At 31.2% G+C, this 26,770-nt stretch overlaps 2 protein-coding genes across 2 annotated transcripts; one reads left to right on the top strand and one right to left on the bottom strand.

Moving 5' to 3' along the window:
- Positions 1–10,273: 10,273 nt before the first annotated feature.
- On the bottom strand, positions 10,274–15,370 carry LOC107648095 (uncharacterized). The gene is made up of 14 exons (XM_016352102.3): positions 15,211–15,370; positions 14,806–15,117; positions 14,102–14,276; positions 13,893–13,976; positions 13,563–13,804; positions 13,038–13,251; positions 12,641–12,720; positions 12,230–12,314; positions 11,954–12,085; positions 11,748–11,861; positions 11,596–11,646; positions 11,397–11,481; positions 11,109–11,165; positions 10,274–10,985 (listed from the first exon to the last, which is right to left on the bottom strand). Exons 2-14 carry the CDS (start codon positions 15,024–15,026, stop codon positions 10,897–10,899), a joined length of 1,629 nt encoding a protein of 542 aa, XP_016207588.1. The 5' UTR covers positions 15,027–15,117; positions 15,211–15,370; the 3' UTR covers positions 10,274–10,896.
- A 9,328-nt stretch (positions 15,371–24,698) lies between these two features.
- LOC107648094 (H/ACA ribonucleoprotein complex subunit 3-like protein) lies at positions 24,699–26,212 on the top strand. Its single transcript, XM_016352101.3, has 3 exons — positions 24,699–24,895; positions 24,977–25,019; positions 25,960–26,212. Exons 1-3 carry the CDS (start codon positions 24,842–24,844, stop codon positions 26,055–26,057), a joined length of 195 nt encoding a protein of 64 aa, XP_016207587.1. The 5' UTR covers positions 24,699–24,841; the 3' UTR covers positions 26,058–26,212.
- The last annotated feature ends 558 nt before the right edge of the window (positions 26,213–26,770 follow it).

Below are 26,770 nucleotides of genomic sequence, written 5' to 3'. Positions count from 1 at the left end.
CTTATGTACGTATATATATATATATATATATATATATATATATATATATATATATATATATATATATATATATATATATATATATATATATATCCTCCGGCCAGCCTTAGCTTCGCAGGCTGAGTCAGGAGCTAGTTATGCTGTGTTCTTGGCTTTCCTTTTCTCTTGGTTTGTCTTTATCAATACCTTTTAGGTTCTTTAGCATGCAAGTAATCTTTTCTCTTGAGCGTTACGCTTTTCATTTTGCGATTCTTGTCTACCCGTTTGTTCAAGGCTCCTAGTATATTGTCTTTTCCACTATTACCTATATATATTTTACTGTATAGAGGTTTGTAACACCACACTACCTCTGTTCTACGACTTAAGCATAAAACTCTGTATAGTAAGGTATTACAGTAAGCTACTTAACCAATACACAATGTCTGTAACCAACAACTGTAAATATCAATAATCTACCTAAAAATACACAATTTTTATCTAAAATTACAATAAACTTACGCCAAAACAACATAATCACGGGCAACTTCCAATGGTTTACTAATACTATTATCAGTATTAGTATCACCCAGCCGAATAAAATATATACAGGTATCTCAATTAAAAAATAAATACTATAAAACACACAAAAAAATACTCACAAATACATAGAGAATCATGGAAAATAAGGTTTCAATTTATCTTTTCACAAACAAAAGATTTGCAATTTTTTTCCTAATACATCACAGTTACAAAAAAGTAAATTAATATTTATTTGAAACAAAATCAATGAACACATGAAAAACACATCACCTTCACCATTAGAGACAGCACTACCACCACGACGATTTAGACCAAAGCAAATGACAGAGACATGAGAGAAAGTAGGACGGCCAAAAGGGAGATTCTCTGAGAAGATGAGCAAGGTTGTAGGTGGTGCAGTAGATCTCTTCGTCCACGAGACAGCTCAATCACAACCAAAAACAAAAGCACCAAAATATATACATTAGCATAACAACACTATACATGATGAACAGTGGCAAGCTAATAACATTGACCTTCATCTGCTTTTTCTTATCTTATCATTATTCAAAGTCTCAATCCACCAATCAACATAATAAGGGATACAAAATATTTTACTGATATAAAATAATAAATAATAAAAAATATACTAACAAAAATTCAGAGGAAGTAAATTTTGAAAAGTATTCAAAATCATAATTGAGAGGCAATCTCATTTATCACATAGGAACAAAATCTATAAAGGAAACTTTCATGCTTCAGGCAAGAATAAAACAGATGATACATCAAGTTACCTTCATAAAATACAATTGTCCCTCTGAGTCGCATATATGAGAACACATGTTAAATAGCCTTGGAGATGATTTTACACTATCTGTATCATAATGAGAGAACTTTCCAGCTAGGTAGAGTCTAGCTCGGAGAAGTCTTGTATCAGAAAATTTTCGTACATTCTCCATCAAAGCAAAGACATATACAGTGGCCAATTTTTTCCATCTACAAACTGTTGGGTAGCAGGTATATTGATCAACAGAATTCAAATATTTCATGTTAGGTCTAATTGGATGAACAGGAAGCATATCAACAACAATGTTTTCTGGTTTCTTGAAAAATCAATGCAAAGTAAATATCTGACTACGATTAAAGGAACATACATTTGTTTCCCTTCAATTAACAGGCAACCAAAATCTATTTAAAAATCACTTCCAATAACTCTATCAGCCTATACTCTATATATCCACAATATGATCAATAATTAGTAGCGAACTTTATGCAAAATTCTATAATAATGAAGATTGGGAGAAAAGCAATGCTTCCACTTGGAAACACTGCAGCAACAAGACTCATATATCAATGCAACATCCAAGCAAAAAACAGTATAGTAGAAACAGTGTACTATAGTACCTTCTCTTTGAAGAGCAATAAAAGATCATTCTGTGATACCGATTCTCCCTCGTTCTGGCTAGTGTGGAATTTTTTTCAATTTCTGAGATTTTCATAATACAAAAAAATCAGGGGTATAAAACATAGTGATATAAAATAGTGATTATAAAAAATAGTGATTCAAAATAAAATCCCTCTTTCAAATAAACTTTTAGTTCAATAAGCTCAACACTATCACACTGATCATAGCCAATATCAAATCAAACTACACTAAGAAGAAATGATAATCACACCAAGGAAAAAATAACACAACAAAAACCCCTTCACAAACTTAAAAATCAGACGAACTATAAAACAAATCACAATCACAGAAAGCCACAAACATTGGGAAAAAAGGGAAACGATTTTCATTTCGTATTTTATGAACAAAAAAGGAAAAAAACAGAGTGATTGAGGCATTATATCAAATCTAACACAATATCATACCTTCGAGGCAAATTTCGATCCACTCTGAAGACTGATCAAATCAGAAACCCTCGCTGGACCGGTCGTACAGCTCCATTGCGCGGACACACGAAAACTGGAGCTGATGGAATAGAAAATGAAAAGGTTCTTCCGATGAAATCTGTTGCTAGATCTCATCACGACAATCGATCGTTCCTCCTCAGCTAGAAAATCAAAAGGTTCTTCTGATGAAATCCGTTGTAGGATCTCATCACGAAAATCGATCGTTCCTCCTCAGCGCCTCTCTACAACTCCACAGATTTCCATCATAATCCCTGGAGAGCATTTCATGATTCACATTACAGGAGATGCGTTAAAATTCCAAAAAAAAAAAAGGGGGAATCAAAATGAGGGTTTCCTAAAGGAAGAGAAAGAAAGGAATAGGGTAAAAACGAAAGAAAGAGAAGAAGAAAGAAAGCAAGCGAACGATGGCAAAGGTGGCAAAAGTGATACGAAAGAAGAGAAATTAAAGAGAGAAAGAATCTCAATTTGAGGAAGTTGGAGGAGATGAATAGGGTTTTAACGAGAGAGAGACAAAAAGAGAACAAAGAGACAACATAAACGAAGAAAGAAAAGACAAGGAAGATGAACTAAGAAGTGGGACCCTTAAAATGACATTTTTGAAAAAAAAAAAAAGAAAATTCAAAAAAACTACAAAATACCACTTTGGATAAGAATTCTCTTCTATACCATTGTTATATAGATATTAAAATCAGTCACCAAAATTAATTATTAATATAAAATATTAAAATATAAATATATATTAAAAATAAATTAAATTATATATGTATTTATATTAAGATATATTAGTGATTGATTTTAGTAACTAATTTTAATATACAAATAATATTTTTTTATTAGATTTTTAAGTTTGTTCACGTGTACAAAAGTTTTCAAAATAAAAATAGTTACTAAATCAAATGAAATGAAATTGGTCTTATTAGTGCTGCTACTGAAGACAAATCAGGTTTATATAAGTAAGAGTAAAAGGATGTGGTCGGTGTATATGTCTATTACTTTTTGGAGGTGCATACGTAATTGTAACTTGAAAGTTGAAACAACTTGGATGAAAGGAAAAAAAGTAATAATAATATAGCTTTTTTTGTCTAAAAAAATTCCTTTTAAATATTAAATAAATAAAACATTTTGATTTTCTTTAAACATGTTGGAGTTTTAAAAACAAAATAAATTTATTTAGTAATTAAGAGAATGTTTAAGAAGATCCATTAGAAGGATGAGTAATTTCTAAGGATTTAATTTTTATACAAATTTAATTAAGGTAGATATATTACTAAAGTGATGACATGTGCAACGAAGAATAAAAGCGTATTAAATTTGTATTGACAATAAAAATAGCATATATATATATATATATATATATCCAGAAATTTGGTAGAAAAAGGATTGAAAATTAAAATATTATATAATTAAATATAATATTATATATTCATTAATATATAATCATAATTAATATTTTTTTATTAAAAAATATTAATAAGTATTTGTTATATAAAAAATTTATTTTAGTTTTTATAATTTTTTTTATTTTAGATTCAATAAAATATAAAAATTATTTATTTTTTATTAGCATACTTTGTTGAGTATTTTTGTGATAATAAATTATATTTTTATTTTTCATATCATAAAAAAATATACTATTAAATAATATAAATAAGTTGTTCTAATAATTTTGTTATATGCATTTAAAATATATTCATGAATAAAATATCTAAAATATAATTGTTTTAATGAATTTATTTAATATGTATGTTATTAATATAAGGGGTAAGTACGATTTTGGTCCCTAAAGTTTAGTGCCAGAATCGAATTCGTCCCTCTTCTAATTTTGGGTTTAAAATCGTCCTTAACGTTTTTTTCGTATTAAAATCGTCCTTTTTAATAAAATTTTTTGTTTTATTCCTAAACTACCCCTATTCCTATTTTAATAATAAAAATTATAAAATTAAAAAAAAAAAGAAAACGCATAAAAACGCGTTGAGGGGGTGGGAGAAGAAAAGGGTATACGAAGGGGGAGGGGAGGGGGACGGCGCCGGGGAGCCTCCGTCGTTGCCGCCGCCTCCTCCAGAACTTTGATGATGATGACGATGAAGGGGGAAAGGACGCGGGGGTGGGGGAAGGGGAGAGGGGGAGGGGGAAGGGGAAGGGGAAAGGGGGGAAGGTGACCGCCGCCGCCTCGCGAGCCTCGCCCGCCTCGCGAGCCTCGCCCGCCTCGCCGCCTTCGCGCCTCGCGCGCGTCGCCGCCTCTGCCTCCTCCTCCTCTCATCTTCGCCGCGTTCGTGAACCGCCGCCGTGCCCTCGCGCCTCGCCCTCCTCGCCGCATCTGCTCCTCCTAGCCCTTGCCGCCGTGACCTCCTCCTCTTCTGCTCCTCCTCCTCTGTTGAATCTTTGATTTGTTGAATCATTGTTGGTTTTGAGTTGTTGATTTTCATTGATCTCTGTTTGTTATTTGTTGTTGTGTTGGTAGTGGTGGTGGTGGTGGTTGTGTTGGGGGAAGGGGAGGACGCGGTGTGGTGGTGGTGGGGGAGAAAGGGGAGGCGGGGTAGGGTTGGAGGTGGGGGGAAGGGGTGACTGGGAGTGGGGGGAAGGGGTGACTGGTGGGGGTGGAGGTGTGGGGAAAGGGGACGCGGGGTGGTGGTGGGGGTGGGGGGAAGGGGACGCAGGATGATGGTGGGGGTGGGGGAAGGGGAGACGGGGTGGGGGTGGGGGTGGAGGGAGAGGGGAAAGGGGAGGGCATTTTTGTCAAAAAAAAAATAAAAAGGACGATTTTAATACGAAAAAAACGTTAAGGACGATTTTAAACCCAAAATTAGAAGAGGGACGAATTCGATTCTGGTTTAGGGACCAAAATCGTACTTACCCCTTAATATAATATCATGAGAAAAATAAATAAATTTTAAAATAATTTACTTTCATTATGTACTATAATATATAAATATTTTTTTAGTTATTATAAATATTAAAGTATTTTATATGATAATAGGTGAAAAATTAAGAGAAGAAATATTTAAAAAAATAAAAAAATTTAAATGTTTAAAGAATTGAAAATTTATTTAATCAAAAAGTGATTGGTAATAATATTTTTTTTCAATTTAAGAATTATTACTTATTTTTTAGTTTTATAATTTAATTATTTATCTAAAATAATTATTTACTTTATTTTTCAAATAAAATTATATAATATATAATAACTCTATATCTTTATAATTGTTAACTTTGTTCAAAAAAGTTGGAGGGGACAAATATCCGTCCCTATATATATATGAATTAAGAATAACGGTTAAGAGCTTTTCTTCATTTTTTTAATATTCAAATGAGTAAAAGTTTAACTATATACGTTATTTTAAAAATATTTTAAAAAATTTAAATTTTTTTAATTTAAAAAATAATTAAGAAGATATATTAGGATTTCCAAGATTTTTCATAAATTAAATAGTCAAGCAAGTATTAAGATCTCCTACACTAACTAATCATCAATGACTAAATGATTATATCAAAAATTAATAAAGGAAGAAGTGTTAAAATGCTCTGCATCACTACAAGGAAAATATTGAGTATCGTCAGATTTATTATTATAGAATAATGACAGATTTACTATTGGATTTACTAGTGATAACCATGTCGAATTCATTTACCGGCAGATTCTATTTTTCGACGATAAATCTGCCAATAACTTTTGGAGGAAAAATAAATTAAATTGGCACGTCCTTTATCATCGGATTTAATCTGACGATAACTCAATTTAGTAAAACGATACATTTTGGTGACCCGCAATAATTTACCATCGGAAGGTGGTGTAAATTCAAATCACAAACCCCTTCTCCCTCATTTGAACCTTCATTACCACCACCATCATCCCTCTCTCTCTTGCGTTCCAGCCGCCGCTGCCGAGACCACTGTTATCGCCATCCCCTCTCTGTCACCATCAACCGCCGCCGCCGACGCCTCCTTCTTCTCCTTCTTCCACTCCTTCTCAGTGCCGCCGCGGTCCTTTCTTCCTTTTCCTTTCGCCCTTCTTAGCCCAGAGCCTGCAGCTCCCTGCTCCGACGGCTCACGATCACTACCTCTAGCGCCAACAACAACCCGGTGCCGTCGCCTTCTTCTATCCTTCTTTGTTGCTTTCTGCACGCTACATTCAAAGTTCTTTTTTTGGAATTTTTTTTCAAATCCTGTTAGTTTTAGTTCATTAGATTGGTTTAATTAGTTTAGTTAGTTTAATTTTCTATTTTAGTAGATTTTGGTGGTTAGGATAGTTTAGTTTAGATTTATAGGTTCTGAATTATTGTTGAAAGTGTCTGGAACTATTCTGAGTTTGCTGATTCAATTAATGGAGAAATTGTTGCTGAGTTTATTTAGTTAATTGTTTGATTGTGTTCATTCATTGTGTTAAATATTATTTTGTTATTTTTCTCTTTTAAATTAACTAGACTGCTGTCTAATGAATTACGATCAACACTGCTGACTTTTTTTGTGTCATTGATGTTGAATTTTGTGAATTGATGTTGTACAGATTACTTGTTAATGCTAAGTTATGTTGTTTATGACTTTTGATACCAAATATTTGTAAATATGTCTCAAAATACTTTTTATTGAAAAGTTTGGTCAATTTCTTAAAATTATTGCTTCTTCTCCTCTTGTTTTGACTATTTGCATTGATGGAATTTGATTTGTTTTTTCATTGACTGATGTTTTTGAATTTTAAATGTTTGAGATTTCTTAACTAATATTGCAAGTTTGATATACTTTACTGTATGGAATTTGATTTGTTTAATTTTAGTTTAATTTAGTTTAGGTTTGATTAGAATTTCAATTTTAATTTTCAATCAGTTTCAAAGATAGTTTAGTTTAGTTTTCTAATCTTAGTGGATTTAGGTTGATTAAGTTAGGTTAGATTCAATACACATTAGGTTTTGAATTGTTGAAATGTTTGGAATTGTCTAATTGTGTTAATTGCTGCGTTAATGACTGTTTTGCTGAAAAATCATTGTTGAGATTGTTTGATAATTTGATATTTACAAACATATCAACAGGTAGAGGTATTATGAATTAGGCTGCTGGTCATGGTCGTAGCCGTGGTCGAGGTAGAGGAAGGGTTTCTTCCGGTAGCCCTAGGACTTCTGGCTCCTCTCCCTCTACTCTGACCACCCCGGTGACGCCACAGGTTGCAAGTTTAGCGGATCATCCGTTCTTCATGGTCCCTAATTTCAACTATGTGCCTTTGCCTACGGTGACGACGTCGCTTACTACTGCTTAGCAGCCTGCATCCACATCGACGCCGCCTCCAGCGACAGATGCCATGGCCTCGGAGTCCAGCCACGGCAGTGAGCCAGTAGCAAATGCCCCACCATCATCTCCCATTGTACGGTTGAATATTTGGCCAGATGACGGCACGAGATAAGTATCAAGTTGAGTCTCATATATTTTCTGTTTATGGTTATCGCTGAAATTGTCTAAAAATTTATTCTAGTTTAGCGGATTTAGGTTTGAATGCTGGTTAGTGTTTTTAAGTTTCAATGATTATGGTTAATTTTGTTACTGAAAGATCCTGATAATTGATTTCTGTCTAGTGGATTTAGGTTGATTTGGTTGCCTATTTAGTGTTTCATGTTTAAATGATTATGGTTGTTGCTGGAAGTTCCTAAAAATAGATTCTTTTTTTAGTGGATTTAAGTTGATTTGGTTGGCTGGCAAGGCTTTAAGTTTCAATGATTATGATTAACTTTACTGATAAAAGTTCCTGCTAATTGATTCCTGTCTAGTGAATTTAGGTTGATTCTTGTTTGTGGGTTGTTAGGTTTGTGCCGAACAATAACGCGTGTACTCAGGAGATGACCAATGTCATCAAGTTGATGTACGACCATCCTTGGCCCAGCTACACGAAGATTCCGCTGAGACCAGGGAGCGATGGTTTCAGAAATGGGCGGTAATTATTTTTTTTTTTTTATGTACAAACCTTTTTAGCTAGAATATCTTCTATCTTGTTTAAATAATTTTAAAGTTTCTTTGTTGCAGCTGCACTTTAGGTGAGATGCTGAGTACAACCTTACCATCAGGAAGATATTCGACAATAGAATGAGTTGGCGGCTCCAGCAGATGCTGGATGATGTTCGTCAGGGGCGGGACCACTGGAGGCAGTGGCTTCGACCGGACATAAAGAAGGCTTTGTTTGTTCATTGGGAGATCGATGAGGGATTCCGACATCGGCGTCCCACCAATAGAACTAACAGAGCCTCGGTCAGGTCATCCAGGTATACTGGCAGCTCAATGACCTTCATGAAGATGGTCATGCTGATCTGTAAAGTGACTTTAATTTTGTTAATAACGTAGTTATATTCTTTTGCATATCAATACTCGGCATCCTAATCATATTGTTTCAATGCAACATGTGCAACCAAAGTCGCTGGATCGCGAAGCGACGTTAGCGGAGACATTCAAGTACACCCACACGCTGAAGAAGAAAAAAGAGACATTTGCTTATCAGTGGTCTCAACCATTATGTGAGTAAACATACATTTAATTATCTTCTGCTATAAAATTATTAGAGATTAACTGTATATCTGTCGGCGTACTAATCACAATAACTTGTGTTAATTACACATGAGTCCTATACACATATATTAGAGGCCACGACTCAACAATTTCAGCAAGGTGGGGAGGACGCCGCCGCTTGGAGCTGCAGTCATCGATCCCGATGCGGTTTGGCGTGAGACCGCCTCAGTGCCGTACAAGAACCGCGTATATAGGATGGGGTCGTTCTTCGCTAGTAGCCTCCGCACATTCATATTGAGGCCGTCATCAGGCTCCACCACTAGTCGAGCCGTCGAGCCCGAGGAATGAGGTTGCAGGTGCAGGAGCTCCAACGCAACCTTCAACAACCGGCTCAGGAGCTTAATGATTATTGGGAGAAGTATTAGAAGATCCTCAACCTCGTGACATCTACGGATGAGCTCAGGTTGGAGTGGAGGGAGTCGCTGGAGCGGATGTAGCGTATGAAGGCTCAGATATAGGTGTACCAGGCCTAGATGCACGCCGCTGGCATCGACGTTGCTGGTGGCAGCACGGCATACGAACATTACCGCCTTCTGCGCTGCCGACTCAGGACCACGGGACCGACGACGACGACGACTACCTAGATCTGTAGTTATTAGTTTTTCGTTTTATTGTTTCATTGTATTTATTGATACACTTGACTTTTAATTTATTTGAACATTGTATTATTTATTTTAAATAAAAATTTTTCATTATTTATGAATGAACCACTAATTGTGTGAAAAAATTTAAATTTAAAGTTAAAATTGACTATTTATTTCAAATTTAAAAAAAATTGACATTATAGTCAGAATCACCATAGGAATAATCCGACGGTAATAGTCCGTGAAATAACATTTTTGGTACCAACAATACCGTCGGAAGAATCCACCAGTAATTAATTGCTTTTCCGAGCAGATAATCTATTGCAACATCCGAAAAAATTCTGACGGTAAATATTTACCAATGAGATTTATACCGTTTGTTTGTTTTTTACGGTAATTAAATTATCGTCAGATTTTATTCGTTTTTTTTTTTTTATGGTAAATCCAACGGTACTCAACATTTTTCTTGTTAGGCATACATGCAACAATAAATAAGAAAACAAATTACCATCAATCACAAACTATCTATATTCATTAATTTTAATTTACATAGCTCAAATTTGGTAAATGTAAACTAGCCTTTCATTATCCAGTCCAAAAATAAAAAATAAAACTAGCCCTTCATTATAGATAAAGCTAACTTCCACATCTACAAAGTTATCCACCAAGCCAACAAATGCTTTGCTATAACTTAAAATAAATAAATAAATGAATAAAAAAAAGAACAACACCAAATATACAACACATGTTATTTCTATCTACTTATATTATATAAAGGGTAGCATGAATATTTGACAACAAAATAGAGAGAAATAATGGTTTAATTATTCTGTTAGTCTCTATAGTTTCACCAAATTTTTAATTAGGTCCTTATACCTTTTTTCCTTTCAATTGAGTTTCTACACTGTTTTAATTTTGTAATTATGTCCTTCCTAGTGTAAAAAATATTAGAGTTAACTGAATATTTCTTCACAAAGTGAAGGTATTTATAATTAAAAACTTAATTATATCTTGGAATACATGTATTTTGGTAAAAATATTATGTTAATTTTAACATTTTTAACATAAAAATGACGTAATTACAAAATTAAAAGCAGTGTAGAGATCCAATTGAAAGGTAAAAATGTATAGGAACCTAACTAAAAATTTAGTAAAACTATAGGGACCAATAGAGTAATTAAACCTAAAATAATCCAATATGGGGAGTGGTGTGACTAACAAAGCTTTTCAAGAATTGTCCAAACCAACTTGACAACAATTTCTCCATGCCTCTCCTCAAAAGCCACCAATGCAAGTAATCAATTTAGCCAAGAATGATATATAATACTAACACATGGGCATGGTAAGTAGATCATCATATTCATTCATTCTTGTTATGGGATTCCTCTGATTGGTTGGTTGCAGATGCATCTACAGCCTCAGACAACTCTGATCCCTCAGGATCAACATCTATGAAGATGAAGTGGAAAGAGTTAGTGTTATAAACAAGAAGCAAAATTATATGTTGTATAATGGACAATATAAACTACATGTTTGGATATAAAGCAATGCAAAGAAAGAAGTATAGCATACCGAAGAGTGACTTGATGGATGGCTTCTTTGATCTGGAACTTTTCTTCTTCAATTCAGCTATAAGAAAGCCAAAAGCAAAATTAACTGAGAGGAACAATATTTATTACTTCACGGGTTCATTTTTAGTTGTTATGATTATTTTTGTGTTACATCCTTTGAATTTTTACAATTGGATACAAAGTTGTATGCATACATGACAATGATAGGTAATATTATCTAATGATATATGAAAGGAGAAAAAAGTGATAGATCAAATTTTGAACATAAGAGGAGAAAAAAGAAATGTACCCATTCCAGGAACTTGATAGTCATTGACGATTTCAAAGTTCTTGTATGTATATCCCACAAAATTCATGTCCTTAGATGAAAGCATCTGTGACATAATATTATTAATTATTGCACATTTATAAGCAATATCAGTATATCACAATTGTGAAGAGAACTTAGTAAAGATAATTCTCATTAATAAATAAACATATAAGGTTACCTTTCTCCATGGACCAGATCTTGATGCTGATTTCAGAACATGGTTATCTGACTGTTGATGCCAAATAGTAAAATGAGGAAATATATCAAAGATGAAATGACCTTGGATATGTAGCTACATAAAATATACATGAAACTAAAAGACTCAAATACCTCTTCAAACTTTTCAAAATTTTGAGTATCTAACTCATCATTGACTTCAGGAATAAATGCAGCTTCCATTTGATACAACTTGTCCCAAACAACACCATTAAAAAATGGATGAGCCTATAGAAGGAAAACATGAAAACGGTGACCTCTATATTCAAATTTCTATATAATAAATCTCAGAATATAGAAAAGGACACACCATACAACACCTTTATTTCATCTGCGCCATTTGATCCTAGCCTCTGAGGGACGTTACACAAAAGCTTACTAATAAGATCTTTAGCCTCTGGAGATAGTCTTGCTTCTTCTGGAAATTTCAAGTGAGATTTCCAGTTTACTATCTGCATAAAATAGTAAACTATGGTTAAACCTATGAACTCCTATGTTTACAATCAACTAATGGATCCATGTTTAAAAAAATTAGAGCAAATCGAAATAATATTCGAAAATATACAATCAGTAAAAATTTTGATAATAAATATTACCTTCCTACATGTTGACATTGGATCATCAGAATAAAAAGGTGGATATCCCACCAACATTTCATACATAATGGCTCCAAGTGACCACCTGGGAATTTGATAACAATCATCATATCAGGATAAAATGTGCAACTTAGAAGTATTTAACTTACAAGTATTTTCTATAAATGAACGAAAATCATTACGCTTGCAAAGTATTTTAATGAAAAGGCAGCACGTTATTTTGGAGTTTGTGAAATTAATAGCCTTCAGATTACTAGGTAGCAATCTTACTATTGTTCTAAGGCTCACTTTCTTAATACTTAAATTAAAGACACAAGGGAAAAAAAGAAGTAACAAAGTATTCACCTAGGACTGATGAAGCAAAAGAAAACTAAAACCAATTTTAATGGAAATTCACATTATTAAACTCACCAATCACATTCCATCCCATAACCCTTTTTCAATAAGACTTCTGGAGCAATATAATCAGGTGTACCAACAGTAGAATAGGCCTGTATAGGGATAAAGGCACAAAAAGTATTTCATGTTTTCGTCAGATGGAAAAGAAAATACCATAGTTAGAATTATAATTTGCACCAGAAAAGTACTTCTAAACTAAAAAGTTCACTAGAAACTGATTGCTAGATTTAAGTGGAAAAAGATGATAAAAAGAATTTTAATACTTCAACCACCCATAATCTTTATCCAACTACTACCAAATATTCATGGCTCCTTCTCTTGCATTATAAAGGCAAAATGTATAACAGTGCTCAATTGTACACACTGTCATACTAAACGACAAAGAAACACACAATACTAATGAACTTACAAGAGTCCTTCTGTTTTGCTGCCAGTGTTCCAACTGTTCTTGTTGTGTGCGTTTTGGAGTTGTGCCATCATTTTGTGCAGATCCCTGAAGATTTTGACCTACAGAAAGATCTGCTTCTTCAAGTGTACTACAGTCTAATGGTTTACAAAGTCCAAAATCTGACAGCCTCACATGTCCGAATCTATCGAGCAATAAATTATCAGGCTTAATGTCCCTGCAACATAAAGTTTTGAAAATTTATATTGATCAAGTTTGTTTTGGTTTCAAACAACTACTAAAAAACTATGGTTACAAATGTAAGCAAATCCCCTTTTTGCGTACATCAAACAACTTTTATTCATGGATTATACTCAAAACTATATGGAATGCAATCATTAAATGACTTATCTCTACCAATGAATTTCATAATTAATCTATTTTTTTATACTACTTTTCATTCAACTCTAAGCCTACATAGAATAGTTTTATTTAGCATAACAGAGTATACTATGCTAATATCAAGTAAATGGACAGTTCTGTAGATACCTATGTATGTAATTGTGTTTATGTATAGACTCAATAGCCAGAACGGTTTCTCCTATATAAAAACGGGTTTCATCTTCAGTCAAGATGTCCTTTCTCATAAGTAGAGTCATCATATCCCCACCAGGTAGGTACTCCATAATAAGATACAGATGATCCTCATCTTGAAAAGAACAATAAAGTTTGACTATGCAATTGCTGTCAACCTCGGCAAGGAGATTTCTCTCAGCTCTAACATGTTCTACCTACAAAGATTGAGATACATTATGGAAAAATAATGACAACTTCGAATGCATAAAAGCTATTCTTTTGTAGAAGAAAATATCTGAAAACCTGGCCTCTACGAAGCATCTCTGCTTTCTTTAATTTTTTCATTGCATATACATGACCTGTTGTCTTTTCTCTACATACTCTAACCTGCAACATTTTCAAACTTCAGAAGAAATCATAATTGTTGGAGGGCAGGGGCATGTATATAATATGAATAGGAAGAAGATGGGATAGTTGAGCATGTCAATTACTTATAATAAGCTCATAGATACCTCTCCAAATGCACCTTTGCCAATCATGGTCAATAACTCGAAATCATCAACTCCCATCTTATGCCTCTGAAGGCGCATATATTCAGTTTCTTTTTTCTCTAGAAATTTAAGTAGGTTGTTTTGATCCTCCTCAGACACATCAGCATCAGCTAACTTCTTTTCCAAGATGGTTCGACTGTCACCAATGAAGTATTAGAAAATTTTAAAAAAGTTTCCAATGCAACTAGGATAATGAAAATCAACATCATGTACATATAATAATAATTTCTACATTCTTTAGCCAAGCAAGGAGGGAAATAGTAATTATCACCAAGGTGATATTGGATTGTACCTCAAAGGAAAATTACAATATAAACTCCTAACAGTAACTCAAAAATCCATTGATACTTGATTCTAATTATATCACTACCTTTGCCTAATAAATGCCAAAACTTTAGTAAGTTAACAACAAAAGTCACAGCAACCATTTAGGAGTATTCAAGCTTAAGAGCTAATTAGTACCTAGAAGCTAGAACTCACTAAATTCTAACTACTTTGGTTCCTACTAGAGTCATTGAGGTACTAGTTTTAAAATTCTTAGGAATTAAAATCTTCCAACTTTCCACAATCCTTATAGAACAAAGAGTCTCACATCCAAACACACATGATATTAATTAAAACATGGATAAGATTGAAAAAAAAAGCATATATATATAAATATATACCGCTCCTTCCTTTCCTGAAGGCTCTTCATTTGCTCTTTGTAATGATTCTCAATATACTGTTTAGCTGCTGCAACCTTCTGCTTTGTGACATTTGAAAGAGCTGCTTCATCCATGGGAGCACCATTATTATCCTCTTCTCCATCACCTTCTTTCCTTCTGCTAGCGCTCTTCCCTTTCTCTCGTGGCTGAAATTTGTGAAGCCAACTTCTTGCAGAATCCATTGCTTCTTTCTATTTGTTTTCCACAACCTCCAACAGCGCCTCAATTGCAATCAACAAGAATTCATCGTTTTCAACCAAAATTGCAATCAATCTACAAAATACGAGCACAGATCATGCAAATGATTTTCTGTATTGAACATTGTATCAATCATCAATTCATATATAAACAATGAGGGATATTTACATGTTCTACGTCAAAATCGTGGTTTCAGAGCATATGAGAAGCCAAAAACCGCAAAAGAGAATTGGATTGAAAGAAAAAGATGATTTATATGAATATGAATGAGGGAAGAAATAATGCGTTTGATTTTTGTAGGAATAAGCAGAGAATTCGGAATGCCATGTAATTAATAGTTGGGAGTGAAGGGAAGAACGAAGGAGATACAACTCCAAATTTATATATGTTTTCCAACCCCTTATTTTTCTCTCTCTTTTTTTTATTAATTAATTAATTAATTAAATTGAAAATTAAAGGGGACATTTTATAATTTTAGTATAGCATATGACTCTGAGAAATTCTTATAATTTATCATATACATTCTTGATTTCTTATATGTTCTGCCTTGTGTTCTCTAATATGAGTTTTCCCTCCATTATGTGGTTTCTTTTGACTTTGTCAATTTTGTCGTATTAAATTCACTAGGAAAAAGAGATATCATGTCTAAATATCTCATATATTATAACATGAATTTAATTAACGATTTCACTGCACATTTAAATATTTTTATCAATTAAATATTTTTATTAATTAAATTTAATCAAGTTGATCAAATTTAATAAAAAACCTCACACAATAAATTTATGAATCACGCATTTTCTTTTTTTTTTTATGTATTTTTCATCATCGTGACATTATCATTCTTTTGTTAAGAAGATAAAATAAAAAAAATTATGAGAATATAAAACAAGGAGGAGAAGATGAACAAAAAAAGAAAAAGAAAATGATGACGGTAAAAAAAAGAGAAAGATGAATTTTGAATTATGCAAAATTTATTAAAAAATAACACTGAAAATTTTTTACCATTATGCAAGAAGTTTCTTAATTTTGACACCAAAATTTCTTAACCGTGACATAAGTTCTTATTAAAAGGATGAAACAAAAAATATGAGAATGCAAAAAAAAATGATAATGATAATTATGACGAAGAAAAAAAAAGAGGAAGGAGAATTTTGAATTTGGCAGAATTTATTAGAAAAAATAACACCAAATTTTTTTTACTGTGATATAAAAAATTTTAATTTTGATATCGAAATTTTTTAACTGTATCATTTGTAGTTAAAGGGTAAAGTATATTTTTTGTCTTTGAAGTTTGACAAAAATTTTAAAAATACCCCTAAGTTTTATTGTGTTTCAATTTTATCTTATAAGTTTTCGATTTGCATCAAATATACCCCTGACGGCTAATTTTTCAAAAAAAATAAAACCAATTCAACAACAATTTCATAAGAACAACCTTCAACACAAGCAAATCAAGCATAATTTTTATGCATTATTGTTAGATTGGTCTTAAATTTTTTGAAAATTTAGCCATCGAGGGTATATTTGATGCAAAATGAAAACTTAGGGATATTTTTAAAATTTTTCCAAACTTCAAGGACAAAAAGTATACTTTACCCGTAACTAAATAATGTACTTTTCTTATCATTGAACTAGTTGAGTGCTATTGAATCCATATATAAGAGGTTTAACCGTTTCATCCATCTTTTTGTTCTAAAATATATTTAAATGTATTTGGTTGGTTGAGTGAGTTAAATTTTGGACTTGTGATTCTTTAAAGATTTCTTGTGTCATTTACCAAAAATTCATGTGTTATTTCTAATTAAATAATGGATTTTGTTATCATTGAATTGATTGTGTGGTACTAGACATATATAAGAAATTTAGTCATTTGTAATAATTTGATGTGTCTTTTGAATTTAAAATACATTTAAATGTATTTTGTTAGTTGAGTGAGTCGATTTTGAACCTATAGTCTTTTAAATATTTTTGTGCCATCCACAAAATTTTCAGTATCATTCACAAAAAATTTGTGTGTCATTTGTCAAAAATTCCTGAGTCATTTACAATTGAATGATGTGTTTATTATCGTTAAACTAATTGTGTGATATTTAATTAAAAAGAAGATGATGATAATAATGGTGATGATAATGAGGGAGAAAGAGAAAAAAAAAAAGAAAAAAATCAAATTAAAAAGAAAGAAAGATGAGGAAGAGGTAGTGGACTAGTGGTGGTGATGGTAGTGATGACGATGATATTGAAAGAAAAAGATGAGAAAAAAGCAGAAGAAAAAAAACAGTTTGAGTGTAAGTAAGTAATCATTATATCATTATCATTATATTATTCTATAACAGGTTGTGTTATGGCACTAAGAATACTGACGTAGTGCATTCTAATACCAATATACATACCTCTATTATTCTAGAAAAATATCTCCTTTATAATTATATAAAAATCAGCATTTAATGAATATTATACTAATTATCAATCATCTAATTGTACTAATTATCAATAACTATAATATAAATGTGAATCATACAGAATTAGCATTTATATGATATTTATATTGGCGTCAAACATGCTGACATGGTACATTCTTAAAGGTGGCAAAGCAGGCCGGTCCGCCCCAACCCGCCCCGCCCCGCCTAGGGCCCGCCCCATAAACGAGGCGGACCGGCCCACCCCACCAACTAAAATGGGTTCAAAATGCTAATCCACCCCGCTTTATGGCGGATTGATGGGTCGGCGGGTTAGGCCGCTTGACTCTTTTTTTTTTTTGAAAAATAAAATTCATTAAAATTAATAAAAAAATAATAATTAAAAAATTAAATACAAATAAAAAATAGTCAAATTATAATATAATTTTTTTACTATATTTTTTTTAATTTTTAACTTCAATAAAATTGTTCAAAATAATATTTGTAAATAGAATCATTTTTATTTTAAAAAATAAGTCACATAACTTGAACAAATATACGAAATTGTAAAATAAAATAAATAAAATTAATAACTAAAAGAAGAATAAAAATAAAAAAAAGTGCTTCAAAATTCTATAATTATTAATTTTATAATAGTAATCACTCTTTTATTTAATAAAAAAAATAAAAAAATAAAAACCTTCGACCCGGCGGACTAGCCCGCCCGCCCCGCTAAAATCCGTCAATTTGACGGTGCGAGTTTGACAAATTTTTTTAATTTGACGGGTTCCAAATTCTAGCCCGATCCGCCTTTTTAACGGATCGGCCCGACGGGTTCAACCCATTTTACCACTCCTGTGATGTCTATATATATTATCTTTGCATTTTTTTTCAAGCTTCTGAATTATAATACAAATCTATATTCAATTTATATAATGAGTATTATTAACAACTTTGTTATCATTATTGATCCATTAGATATTACTCTATTGTTAATATTACTTTTTCTTAATCTATACCTGCTTAAGTTATATTTTTACTTTATTAATTGAATATTAAAAATATTTACTATTAAAATCAAGTTAAGATAAAGAGATATATATAAATAACAGGAGTTTTTTTTAAAGAAAATTCCATTTAAACACCTTATTAAAAAGAAGAAAGAAAAAATGGTAGCCTATTGGCAGTTGATCGTAATAATAAAAACTGGAGCTAGAAGAAAGAAAATGTGTTTCTACCACTCTCTCTCATAAAAATTCAAAGTTCGAAATTCAAATAGAACAAATTACAACACAAAAGTCAATCCTTCATTAGAAAAAGTAATTCAAATCGAGAAACTCTTTCTCATCGTTAATATCCTTACTCTTATACTATTATTCTAAATTTTGTTTAAACAACTAAAGATATTTTAAACTCCATCCTAGAATTAAACCCTAAAATGGTCTCTCAGATTGGCGTCGTGCACTAAAATCGTTCCTAAGATTCTAATTACACCAATTACGTCCCTGAAATTGAAAAAAGCGCACCATATTAGTCCTGACTTATTTTCCATTAAGGACGTAATGACATGGCATGATGACATAGACTGTAAGTGACACGTGTAATGGTATGATGACGTGGTGACCAGTGACACGTGGTATGCTGACGTGGATAGTTGTGCCACGTGTCACAATGTTATTTGGCCACGTGTCATCCATTATGTCATCGTTGTATATGCACCAAATTAGTCCCTTACTTTGCATTAAGTGACTCATTTTAATCCCTGAAATTGAATGTCCTACACCAAACTAGTCCCTTCATCAGTTTTTTCTCATTTTTCTATAAATTTAAAATTCTCAATATTTTTTAATACATTAATTTCAATTCTATTTTTTCACATGTTCTTCAAATAAAAGTATTTTTATAAAATATTTTTTCTCTTGCGAATACCCTAACCACCGATTTAGAGTTGACGTGAAGGCTTTTCAAGCACTTTCACTACCATCTCCAGGGACGGACCCACGCATAAGGAAGAGGGGGCATTTGCGCCCACAAAGATTTTTCAAAAAACTAATATATATATATATATATTATGTTTATTTTAAAATAAAATATAAATAATTTTTTGTATTTTATATTAAAAAATATTTTATTAAATTTGATTTAATATAGAAAATAAATAAATAAATTCAAAAAATAGTGATAATTAATTTTATTATATTAGTTAATTAATTGATAATTAAAATTTAATTTTTTAATTAAATATAACTTAAATTATTAGTAATTTTTAAAAATTATTTAAGATAAAAAAATATATTATTTATATGTTAATATACTGTAATTATTTTAGTTAAAAAATTTATTTATACCATATAATAAGTAAATTTGACAATTAAATATGAGATAATAAAAAGTAAAATAATTATTTAAACAAATATATAAAAAAAATAATATTTAGTTATGTTAAAAATTAAAAAAAAAAAGTGGTTATAAATTATTTTTTCGTTATTTTGAATATTATATTGTATGTATGAAATTATATTTTTATTATTTTACATATTATAATAAGTGATTGTATATATATTTTTAGTTCTTATCAATATGTATAGATAGTTCTCATTTAAAATTTTAAATATATCTAAACCAATTTGGATTGGTCAAATGATAGCTTAGTCGTCCACTTAAGTAAGTATTAGGAGTTCGAATTCCATCTCGTATGTGTAGCACGCAACTCATTGCCGGTCAATTGCAGACTGTAAGGTTCCACATTGGTTGGGGAGGGGAACGAAACATGCCTTATAAGGGTGTGGATACCTCTCCCTAGCATGACGCGTTTTGACGAGTGAGTGTGGAGTTTCGGCTATCATTCTTATCGTCAAATGCAAAATCGTGAGGCCTTGTGTGCCAAAACGGACAATATCGTGCTAGCGGGTGGTCTGGGCTGTTACAGATGGTATTAGAGCTGGAGCCCGGATCGATGTGCCAGTGAGGGCGCTGGGCTCCCTTAGGGAGTGGATTGTAAGGTCCCACATTGGTTGGAAAATTCACGATAAATTAGTCCTTAACTTGTTGGGTATCGTGGAAGGGAGCCACTTAGATAAAGATGTCAAAAAAGTTTTTTTTTAAAGATATTTTTTAAAAATTAAAATTTAACACATATAATCAATTAAAATGTGTTATTTTTATTAAAATTAGACCGAACAAATCAGTTTAGCCAAAAAATTAATAAATTAAATTTTGAACCAGTATAAATTAATATTTTTTATTAAAAATGACTACAATATCTCTATTATAAAAAAAACTAAAATACCCATATATATATATATATATATATATATATATATATTAATTTTAAAAACTCTAAATCCTAATTATATAACGACAGAGAAGAAAAGGACTAGAATTTAGGATTCTCGAAATTAATATATATAATAAGAGTATTTTAATCATTTTCTATAGTAAGGGTATTGTAGTCATTTTTTATATAAAAATAATATTAATTTAGATTAATTCAAAATTTAATTCACCATTTTTCGGTCAAATTAATTTATCTGGCCTAACTTTAACAAAAATAACACGATTTAATTTATGTGTTAAATTTTAATTATTAAAAAACTTCTTTAAAAAAAAGACGTTTTAGACGTCTTTATCGGAGTGGCTCCCATCGTGGAAAGCAAAAAAAAATCTATACCTAAATTTTATTATATTTTTACCCCCACTACTAAATTTTTTTGGGTCCGTCACTGACCATCTCCGACCTCTTTCAGTACTTTTATAAAATATTTTTTCTTGTGGATACCCCTAATAACTGTCGTCTTGGAGTTGACGTGAAGGCATTTCAAGCTTCTCTCATTACCATCTCCGACCTCTTTCGTCTAGACTGCAGAGGTCAAAGATGGTAGTGAGGGTGCTTGAAGTGCCTTCAATCTAGCTCATTTACACATAACGAAAACGTGTATTTCATAAGAAAAATAAATTTTATTTTAATTATTAATTTATTGTTAAAAATACATATTTTTTATGAAAAAAATATGTCTAATCAATCATATAATTATTTTTTTATAATAACATACTTATATATTACAAAATTTACCAATGTTACATTATTAAAAAAAATTATATAATTAAAACTAAAAAGTAAAATCTTAAAAATTTTTATGAAAGCACTTATATTTAAACGATATATGCAAAAATAGAATTGAAATTAGTGTATCCAAGATATTAAAATTTTAAATTTAAAAAAATGAGAAAAAATTGGTGAAGGGACCAGTTTAGTGCACGACATTCAATTTCAGGGACTAAAATGAGTCACTTAATGCAAAGTGAGGGACTAATTTAGTGCATATACAATGATAACATAATGGATGACACATGGATGAATACTGTTGCGACACGTGGCCAAATCATGAAGTGACATGTGTCACTTACAGTCCACGTCATCATGCCATGTCATCACGTTGTTAATGGAAAATAGGTCAGGGACTAATATGGTTCATTTTTTTCAATCTCAGGAACGTAATTGGTGCAATTGGAATCTCAGGGACGATTTTAGTGCATGACGCCAATCTCAGGGATCATTTTGGGGTTTAACTCCTCCATCCTATAATCTTTTAAAGATAAGTGTAGCAATGAAAATCGTTTATATGTGAGTCAACCTATTGAATAAGCTTGGTGGTAAGTCCTTCTTAAAGGCAATAAATTCATTGGTGAACTAAGATGGTCCATAGCATAAGTCTTTGAAAAGATATAATGACTCGAATTTTAAAAATTTTAGTGAATTAAACATAGGAAAGAATAGTTCAATAATAGTAAGAAGTAATGATAATGAAACCTCCTATTCATCATCCGAACTACAAGTAGTAAAGTTAGAAGAAAAATTTTATAATTGATCTGTACCCCTTATAAATAAAAACAAAGTCTATAAAAGACAAGCATTTTAGAAAAAAATAAAATAAAATACATATGTTAGAATATAGCTATTCAAGAACTAGTAATAACCATATTATAAACATTATAAAAGAAGATAAACTAAAATAACACAAAGAAAAATATTATAATTTTATTCATATAAGACTTATCCAAGTAGCCGTCAAGCCTAGCTTTAGGCTAGAAATCAATATCCCTATTTTAATGGTTTTACGAGATACAAGATTAAAAAAATTTAGAGATTCGCTAATTACTATACTAGAAAGTAATTGTCATTAGGGGTGTGCATGGCCCGACCCGACCCGAAGACCCGGTCCGGCCTCGAACACTTTAGGGGCTATTTTGGTGTGATTTCATCGGGTCTAGTGTCGGGTAAGGGTCTCAAAAATAGACCCGGTCATTATTTCGGGTCGGGTCCGAGCCATGGCTCGGGTCACCAGAAGTCGGCCTGGTGGTCCGGTCATCATACACAATTAATATTTTGTGTTATTAGTGATGGATGATTGCTATTCTTATATGGAATTTAAGTATTGTAAACCTTAATATTTTGTGTTATTAGTTATTATAAGACTATAAGTTAATGTTTTATGTTTAAAATGCATAAGATTTTAGACTAATGTATAATATTGTTATTTATATTGATTTAAATATTTGGTGTTATTAGACAATATTAGTATTTATTATGGTTATGCTTTAATTTTAGAGAAGAGTTGGTTCTTGTTATATTTTTCTAAGTGAATTTTACCATGTCAAATAATGGTTGGACTCTTAGAAATTTGGATATTTTCACATGCTAGCTTATAAGAAACTATCAAGGTAATGTAGTGTTAACGGCCCGGTTTTCACCCGGTTTTTACCCAGTATAATCGTGGCCCGAAAGTGTATAAATTTCATCGGGTATAGGGCCGGGTTCAGGTCTAATAAATAGGTCCGATATATATTTCGGGTCGGGTCTGGGTCACATCAAACCCGGTTTCACCCGACCCATGCACACCCCCTAATTGTCATGATGGTCCAATATTTTTTAATTATTGTCTAAACTTTTTAATGAGTCTTAAAAATGAATATACCTCTAAATCTCTTAAATTATAAGCTTTCTGTCATGTTTTTTGAGCTATCGGCACGCTTTTAAAAGAGTCACATCTACGCTTTTTAGATAACTTTTTTAGAATTTGGATAGTTTTATCGTATAGAATCAATCTTTTACGAGTATAATTTTAATTTTTATATTTTATAGATAAGAATGTCAGCATTTTAATTTTTGATGAATAATCAAAAAAATATTTACTCCTCAGATTTTTTTTTCTTCCATATTAAAAGTTAGAGTAAAGTATCGTTTTTGTCCTTAACATTTGGGGTAAGTCCCAAAATTGTCCCTAACATTTCAATCGTCCTATTTAAGTCCCTAACGTTTCAAAATGGACTCAATGTTGTCCTGCCGTAAGGGATCCGTTAACAGAATTGACGGAGGGACAAAATTGAGACGATTTTGAAACGTTAGGGACTTAAATAGGACAAAAATCTTGGAGACAAAAATGATACATAGAAATAAATTTTAATTTTATCCTTCAACAATATCAATTTTTTACTATACATAGTATTCAATTATTTTTTAATCACATCTAAGTAAATTACACTTAATCATATTACTTTTATTTTAAATAAATTAATTTTTTTTATAATTTTACTCTTAAAGATTTTTAGTTATCATGAAATGTTTGTAGAATGACTAATATATAAACTTGTAGAAAAAAATAATATATATACAATAAAATATAAATTATACATTTTATCTCTAATGTATTAAATTTCTTTAAAATTATAAAAAAATAAATTTATTTAAAATGAAAGTTATGTGATTAAGTATAATTTATTTAGATGTAATTGAAAAATAATTGAATACTATTTACACTAAAAAATTAATATTATTAAAAGATAAAATTAAATTAAAATTTATTTTTATGTATCGTTTTTGTCCCTAACGTTTTTGTCCTATTTAAGTCCCTAATGTTTCAAAATCGTCTCAATTTTGTCTCACCGTCAATTCTGTTAACGAATCCCTAACGGTAGGACAACATTGAGTCAACAATTTCGAAACGTTAGGGACTTAAATAGGACGATTAAAATATTAAGAACAACTTTAAAACTTACCAAAACGTTGGAATAAAAACATACTTTACCCTAAAAGTTAAAAACACATTTTATTGAACTTATTATGTGTAATGTCTCAAAATAAATTCAGCCATGATGGGCCTATGATGTATTGGCAGTGGGCCACAGGTGAGAAGGAAAAAAGCCCACATGGCCAATGATACACCTAGTCCTCCACTCCTCCTTGCTTAAACCCTTCGATCCTCACTCTTGGTGGCGTCTTCTTCTTCTTCTTCTTCTTCTTCTTTCCTGTTCGTGTTGCTTCTAGACGTTTCTGCAATATCTGTATTATTCAAACGATATTTGTTGCCTCAATTTGGCAGGGATCTAAGCCATCTGCCACGATGTATCTTCAGTTTTACATAAACGACAATGGTGACAAGGTCTACACCACTAAGGTAACTGAAATAATGTTTTCAACTGCTTATTCAATTTTAAGTAATGCTTCTACATTATTTATTTATCATCTCTCGATGCAGAAAGAAACACCGCTTGGCTTAGCTACACAATCTGCTCACCCTGGTATTTTCCTCAATTCTCTATCACCCTCTTAAATTACGTTTATGCATGTTTTAATTTCTAAATCGTGGCGTGGATAGTTTTCCTATATATGTTGACACACTTACATTGCGTTCTTAGTTATTCTGGTTTTAGGGTTCATGTTATGGTAAATATCAATTAGTTAGAAATTACGATTTTGAATAAGTTATATTTTATGATTTCATGATTTATTATTTTAGTTTAGACCTTCGAATTTATGTAAAATCTCCAATTAACTACTTACTAATTAGACCGAGAATCCTTTTGAATAAGTGATATTACACACGATGCTTGTTGATTTGCGTATCTCTGTAGAGTGCCCTATTTACAAGGGAGATTAAGGCGAGTGTATGCTTTGTACAAATGAAGAGGTTTAGTTAGGGGAATGAATCCTTTTAATTTTTTCTTTCAATTGATATTGTCTAGTGTGATATTTTGTTGTACAAAAATGTTATGTATACACAAAATCAGCTACCAGTGTTGTTTAATTTATTTTAAATGTGTATTTTATATTTTAATATGTATTTTGTACTAGTAGTTGATTTTGGTAAACACTTAGCATGGTTGTTCATTGTATATTCATTAAATTATGCCAAAAGAAACATACAGAGAAGATATTGTACTATAAGAAAATCACACTTTACAATACCACTGCAGAGTTTGAGAGGATATATTTCCTTTATTTTATTTATTCCCTTGCTGAATCTACCACTGTACCTGGATCATTCTGTATGCTTGGTTCTTGATTTGCTCTGCCGTTTTGTATTTTAACAAACTAACTTTCATCCTTGGAAAAAGTTAATGGAGGAACAAAAGTAACACCATTAGAACTTAGTATATACATCTGGTTGTGTGGAAGTTTAATTATGAGTCACTATTTGTATTTTGATGATCTTTATTTGGTTTTTTACTTGAATTGCAGCTCGGTTTTCACCGGATGACAAATATTCAAGGCAGAGGGTGCTTCTGAAGAAGCGTTTTGGACTATTACCAACCCAGCAACCACCTCCAAAGTATTGAGAGTGATTTGTCTAACATGCACTTGCTGTATTATTGTATTTTAATTTAATTTTCTCTTTATTAGTGGTGTTTTCTTATATATGCTGGTGTCATAGTGAAATGTTAAAGTGAAATGATGAATTTTGAAATACAATATGCTGTTCAATTTTTTGTTATGCAGTTATATTCTCTCTTTTTTAAGCAGATAATTGTCATTGATTGAAACTAATTAAATTATTGACATGAGAAAAGGTAGGACTTTAAAACCAAAGGTAGAATTTTCCAATAAAACACAATAAATTATATCATCCTAAAACAGAAAGGAAAGACGTACTAGAAAACAACCCGAGCAAAAAAAAAGGTTAGTGGTATTTGTTTCAAGAATTTTTTTAGTTATGAAGAATTGTCTGTTCGTGCTTGTTTGTGGTTTTAAAGTTTAATTTCTATGAATAATTTATTCACATGAAAAAGATATTGTTAAAATTTGAATTTTTTATTTCTATTTTAAAAAGTGGGTATTTGATATTCTCGTGTGAAAGAAATATAGAATATCATATAAAATTACTATATCTTTCAATTATTCTATTTTTTTTCTAAGAAATTTTTATTTTATTGATATTAGGAATATTTTTGAAAATTTGAAATTATATAATAAAACAAATATATATATATATAATTTATTCTTATGAATATTAAAAACAATTTCTAATAAGTTATAGTAGTAAGCAAACAAA

This window comes from Arachis ipaensis, chromosome B6, assembly GCF_059453495.1.
Source record: "Arachis ipaensis isolate K30076 ecotype BB chromosome B6, ASM5945349v1, whole genome shotgun sequence".
NCBI classification, from domain to species: Eukaryota; Viridiplantae; Streptophyta; class Magnoliopsida; order Fabales; family Fabaceae; genus Arachis; species Arachis ipaensis.
Note: the sequence above shows the minus strand (reverse complement) of the source record. Positions and strands in the feature narration are given on the sequence as shown.

Excerpts from the sequence above, each read along its gene's own strand:
- LOC107648095 (XM_016352102.3), bottom strand. The coding sequence starts at position 15,026 with ATGGATTCTGCAAGAAGTTGGCTTCACAAATTTCAGCCACGAGAGAAA. Across the intron at positions 12,721-13,037 it reads AGCAAAACAGAAGGACTCTT|GCCTATTCTACTGTTGGTAC; the intron begins GTAAGTTCATTA and ends ATCCCTATACAG. Across the intron at positions 10,986-11,108 it reads ATCCATCAAGTCACTCTTCG|ATGTTGATCCTGAGGGATCA; the intron begins GTATGCTATACT and ends TCATCTTCATAG.
- LOC107648094 (XM_016352101.3), top strand. The coding sequence starts at position 24,842 with ATGTATCTTCAGTTTTACATAAACGACAATGGTGACAAGGTCTACACC. Across the intron at positions 24,896-24,976 it reads ACAAGGTCTACACCACTAAG|AAAGAAACACCGCTTGGCTT; the intron begins GTAACTGAAATA and ends CTCTCGATGCAG. Across the intron at positions 25,020-25,959 it reads TACACAATCTGCTCACCCTG|CTCGGTTTTCACCGGATGAC; the intron begins GTATTTTCCTCA and ends CTTGAATTGCAG.